This window comes from Diadema antillarum, unplaced genomic scaffold (genome assembly GCF_040938485.1).
Source record: "Diadema antillarum isolate AM-2024a unplaced genomic scaffold, OU_Dant_1.0 seq00000798_RagTag, whole genome shotgun sequence".
Lineage (NCBI taxonomy): Eukaryota > Metazoa > Echinodermata > Echinoidea > Diadematoida > Diadematidae > Diadema > Diadema antillarum.
This window is the reverse complement of record NW_027271682.1, coordinates 3353914-3359913: the sequence shown is the minus strand read 5'-3', so window position 1 is coordinate 3359913 and position 6000 is coordinate 3353914. Positions and strand designations below refer to the sequence as shown.

At 41.1% G+C, this 6000-nt stretch overlaps 1 protein-coding gene across 1 annotated transcript; it reads left to right on the top strand.

Annotated features, from left to right (window-relative positions):
- The first annotated feature begins 3892 nt into the window (after positions 1-3892).
- LOC139739358 (G-protein coupled receptor moody-like) lies at positions 3893-5029 on the top strand. Its single transcript, XM_071649978.1, has one exon. The coding sequence runs from the start codon at positions 3893-3895 to the stop codon at positions 5027-5029; it is 1137 nt and encodes a 378-aa protein (XP_071506079.1).
- The last annotated feature ends 971 nt before the right edge of the window (positions 5030-6000 follow it).

Here is a 6000-nt window from a genome sequence, read left to right as displayed (position 1 = left end):
CTGCACTCTTGAAATGCACTGTGCGCAAGTGTATACAATAAGTACAAATCGCAAAGTTAGAAGACATAAAATAATCTGAAGTGCTTTTACATTACACTATACAAGTGAAATCAAGCTTAAATTAGTAGAGTATCAAAAAGGAAGTAGATAACATAGTATAAACATGGATATTGTATTGATATAATTTTGAGGAATAGATAGGGTTAAAAAACATGCACCAAATTAAACATACTGTGTATTAAAGTACTATGCTAAATTTACATGTATTGAAACTGTTCTGATATAGGCCTACGTTAAAAACGAAAATAAGATGTGCTCTTTTCAATATACGTTATTAGTTCCATTCTTGTGAAGTTTAAAAGTAAAAGAACTTTTTAAGATAATCTATTCTTGCAGATGGAATATCTTATTGCTATGGTCTGTTCTTTTGAAATCTGTTAGCGGGCGTGATTATGCATTGTCGGTATTTACCATATCATTTGCCAGCTAACAAAACATTACGGCCCGCATTCACGAAGGTGGTACAAATGAAATCATGGTTTAAACCATGGTCAAAAACCACTGAGCGCCAAGTGTCGCACGGAATAATTCGTTACGAAATTGGTCATTTCGTCGACAAAATGACCGTTTCGTTAACGAAATTATCATTTCTTGGACGAAATGTCCATTTAGTTACAAAATGTTGTCACTACGTTACAAAATAATCATTTCATCGACGAAATGACAGATTTCGTAACGAAATATTCCATGCGACACATGGCGCTCCATGGTTTTTGTCCATGGTTTAAACCATGGTTTCATTTGTACCACCTTCGTGAATTCGGGCCTATGAGTCTAAAATACTTACGTCTTATTACTAATTTCGAGAAGTCTAACTTTTGTAATATCATGTCATGACATGTCGTTTGTTCCTTTCAGGCCATGTGCAATGACGACCTTTTTCCCCCTGTCTTGGATTAGAAGCCCATCAGAGGCAATGAAGGTGTGGAGTAGGCAGACGAGCCTACCCCCCCCCCCCCTCCTCCTCCCCACCCAATTCTTGACAATGAAATTCTCTCCAGAAAACGTGCTTTGAAGTCATTCAATCCTTCTGACGGGTCAAGACTCAACAGTGCGATCCTGCGGTATTGTGCGTCATCATAAAGTTGTTTGTATGTTTTTGTTTTGTTTTTGTTGTTTTGTTGCTGTTGTTTTTTGCCCTTCTTCTTCTTCTTCTTCTTTTACTGTTAGAGGCAAGTGTGTCCAGAGATTTCGTCTCGATAATTTTCCCCGGCTCAATTAAATAATATCCTGTGCTTCTCCGGCGTGGATCAACCAGTCTGTTGGATTCGATAGCCTAACCTGTGAGAATGGGTTCAAACAAAAGGAGTGGATCTGGTTGCAGCGCTCGTGACAGATATTAACATAACTTGTGCTGAGTCACATTCATTTGAATTGTATTCGATATCGCGGGAGAAATGTATTTTGATTGGGGTTTTTATTTTCTTTAGCCGCTTCGATTGTCAGGACGTTTATTTCTGGAGGAAACCTCAAGGGAGCAACTCAGCTGGGAACAAATACGGTGGGCGCAAATATGATGCAAAATTTCAGGTCTTGTTTAGCGACAGGTCGTTTGCTGATGCTGGTGCCATCACCATGTCGTTGCCAAGGCTTGTTCTTTATGTCATCCGAGGTGTTGCCGTCGGACCATAGTGGACTCTGGATGGAGAGAAATGGTGAAAAATTACTCTCTGCTGACAGAGTTCACACAGTGACCTTTTTCTAAAACAATATCAAAATAATGTTTACTCTCAATTTAGCACACATATCTTAGAAATTCTGTATCATTTTTTTTTTCAAATGAGACGGCTAAAAAATATTGTAGTGGCTAACCAGCTGACAGAGTTGATGTGAAACAAGGTTTCTGTTTTTCACTTTTTTTAAAGGGATGGTACAGTATTGTTGGAGATGAGAATTGGGCTTTTAACTTTTTGCGAGATACCAAGAAAACACTTATCAAATGGTACAGAGCATGCCATTTTAAGAGGAATTCAGAGTTTATTCAATGCAAATCGGGTTTGGAATGACTGAAACATCCAAAAACAAAGTAAAACAGCCATTTCAAAACAAATTTTCATCAAATAAACGTTGAATTCCTCATGGAATTACATGCTCTCTCATAGTTTATAAGAGGTTTCTCATTATCTCACCAAAAAATGTTAGCAACCAAAACTATACGGTCCCTTTAAGATTCTATGACATTATGCTATGTCAAGAATACGAAAACATCCTTGACTCCATGGATTCAAAGTGCATGAGGGTTTGTAATCACAGGTTAAGATTAATAAGAAAAATAAGAAGAGTGTGGTTAGTAGTTTTCACCAGCAGCTGAGAAAACTGTAAAAAAAGCAACCTTTCTAGCAACATTTTTCCCTTTACATCGAAACCGCAATAACATGAACAGGGAGCGGATATGCATTGTATTGATGTTGTTGTTGATCAGCTTCCGTTTCGTTTCGTTTCGTTTTTCTTTTCTTTTCGTCAGTCTATAATGGCCGAGAATTCGTTACACAGTTACTTTTGTGATGTATCCGTATTGGTGCGCGCAAGATCTGCTGCCCGTGTGCGCTCACTGCCAGTGAGACTGATGCTGCAGACCAATGCGGAGGAGCGTCTCGCGTCAGTCTCATCATTAAATCCAAAGACCAGTGTGGATACAGCATCATTGGGGACCAGCCGGGCGACAACTGTTCACTCATTCCAAGCCTTTTCACTGGACTGGAAGGCAAACTGACAAGAAATATTGCGATGTTACATGGAGCCGTGCAGTAGTATTGCTTTCATCGTGATTGTCCAGCCTCTCTGTATACACCGTCTACAAGACATACATTCTACAAGACAGTGTCCTAACACGACTTTTTTTCGGGTCATCTATAGAGATTGCGTTTTAGTCTGTGATGGAGAGAAAACTGATTATGGTGTATTTTTCTCTATAAGAAGGCAAACTGTCGGCGTCGGTGGTATAGAAATTTGATAAAGTACGCAACGTGACATATAAACGACTGCAAGGGAGACTTTCGATGTGAGGGTGAATTTTGCTCACAACTCCACACGCGCCAACGTGATGTGGAATCGGGACGGTAGTGGATGCCGTTAGGTTGAGTTGAATGATTAATCAGGATGTCGGAAGAGCTTGTCAATGGGTGAAGAGTCCAAGTAATGAACTCCAGGTATTTGACATTTAGCTCCAGCATCTCGAACTGACACGACATCCCGCTGGAAGCTTGGACAAACAGGATTAAGTCGATGCGTGTTTGCGTTTCGACATAATAGTCGTTGGACATGGGAGTACAGTTCGTGACAGGACTGTAACAAACCTTCGTGCACTGACGATTTCTACTGAAATATTTCATTAGTGTCGCTAAATGAAGAGCCCTCCGCATATTTACCGGAAAACTCATATTTGCCAGGGAAGCGGTACAAAATACGTTTTGCATGGTCCCTTTAATTTGCTTGTTTTGTTACAAGAAAGTATAACAGACGATTATTTAAACGGACAGTGAAATGTATCCATAGGGCAGAGTGGAGAGACATACTTGACAAAAAGACGGAACTGGGATCATTACAAAAACAGAGAACACACGAGCGGTCAACACAACATCATTTAATTCCTTTGTTCTGACGTGCTTGGCGGGATTTAACAGCGAGATGAATGTGTTCCATCTACGACGGTCTCTGTGACAATTGGGTGACGGCTTTCTGAAATGGTGACACACCAACAAAATTATTATGCATATTAGAGTATTCTTTTGCAAGTGTCATGCATTCGACTTTATGAAGTGAAAATCGTTTGACGAACAGGGGTTATCAAGTGCTTACACAAGTAATTGAATTTGCGTAAATCATATTGAATATGGAGTTTGACATCGTAAGCGAAGTTAGTGGCCACCATCATCGCAGCACATCGTTGTCGGCTTCGACTGCACCGCCGACCTCGTCGGGTTTCGAGTTCACCGACTACCGTCAGCGCATCGCCGTCTCTGTGATGCTACTTGCCATCTTTTTGATAGGAGTCGTTGGTAACGCGTTAGTCTTGGTCGCAGTCGTTGTATCTCAGAAGCTTCAAACCTCTACCAACGCATTTGTGGTGTGTCTGAGTGTCACTGATCTCTTTTCCTGTCTTGTATTGCCATTCCAAGTCGTCAATGTTCTCAGCACCACAGGACCACTGCTTCCTGATGCTCTCTGCGGCATCATCGGTGGAATCGCTATTTCCTCCGCCATCGCCAGTGTGATCACGCTGGCACTCATAGCAATCAATCGCTGCATTATAATCACGACAGAACGCAGGACGTACGAGAAAATTTATTCTACTTGCAACGTGACGGCCATGGTACTGTTTTCCTGGGTTTTCCCTCTAGCTACTATGGTGTTACCTCAAGTTGCAGGGTTCGGGAGAATTGGTTACACCAAGAAATACAAATTGTGCCTAATGGATGGAGACCACAGTTACGCTTTTATTTATGAGTACCTCGCTGCTTTCATTCAACTTACCTGTTTTATCATCATAGTTGTTACATACGGAAAGATATATAGATTTTTACGACAGAAAATGTTCTTTGCGCGTAGCGCTTCGCGCATTTCAAATGACGGGAACACGAACCGCATTGTACCAACCGTGACAACAAGTTTTACCGATCAGCTCTCCACGTCACAGACCACCCCATGGCGTGAGAGAAACGGAGAAGCGCGGGAAGGGAATGGCGTGAAGATGCCGTCTAAGCGAGAGGTACAGATCACTCGAAACCTCTTCTATGTCATCTGCGGGTTTTTCGTGTCCATAGTACCGTATGCCATTGCCGTATCCATCCCGAACAGCAGCAGAGTGCTTGTTTACATGACGCTGCTCTTGTGTGCATCGAGCATCATCAACCCAATCATCTACGGCTTCAACCACCCACATTTCCGTGTCGTTTTCCGCACTCTCCTTCGATGTGATTTCGACCGGATACCGGAACCGTCTCCACTCTTCCGCGCACTAAGAAAATGAAAACAATGAAAACATTAGAGATGCCCTGCCTTTATTTGTTGTTTGTACTGTGCACCTACTAAAGAGTGTAGACAACAAGTGCTTTGAAAATTTGGTTTATTGCAACTTGGTCTAATATCAGATGGTCTACTTCCCAGTTCGTCTAAGACCACTATAGGGCTAATCTCATGTGCATGGTCAACTATAAATTTTGTCTAATGTCCGTTTTGTCTAATCCTCACTTGGTCTAATTTCCAGTTTGGATAATTATCATTTCGTCTAATGACCAGAAAGTCTAATTCCAATTTTGACTTCTTGGATTTCTCTCCATTTTGTCTAATAAACTGTGGATATTATACGAAATGGGCATAGTTCATCTGGAAGTAGACCAACTGGTAATGAGGATAAGTTGCAATATTGGACTAAGTGGTCATTAGACGAAATGGTTGTAGACGATGCGGGATTAGACCATGTGGGTTGAGACTAATGGCTATTAGACGTAGCAGGAGTAGACCAAGTGATAGATTACCCTTGATTCTGCTGTCACTTTTTTTTTCTGCGCATGACTTCCATGTCTAATTCATCAGTCAATGATGTAAGCAATTGATAAACGGTGAGTCTATCAAGATGAAATGCATACATGTATTTCTTTTCGTAGAAATGCACGTGTTGTGTTATGTTTTGGCATTATGTATTCCCAAATCTTGCAGTAATATGATCAGTGAACGATTAAGGAGGTAATATATCAAAAGCAAATTAAGTGCCTTCAAGTGTCACCTACTCATTAATGGGGGGGGGGGGGTAAACTTGATGTTCTTCGTGGTTGTCTTAAGAATGTGTAACATAACCTGCTCCATTGTAATTCGAAACAGGCATGGTTTTATTAGGCGTTTTCACATCAGCCCGATGTTTCGAAATAGCGCGCTATTTTCTGACATGGGAAATTAACCCGATCACGAAGTAGCGCGCTATTTGATAGTGTGAACACACAT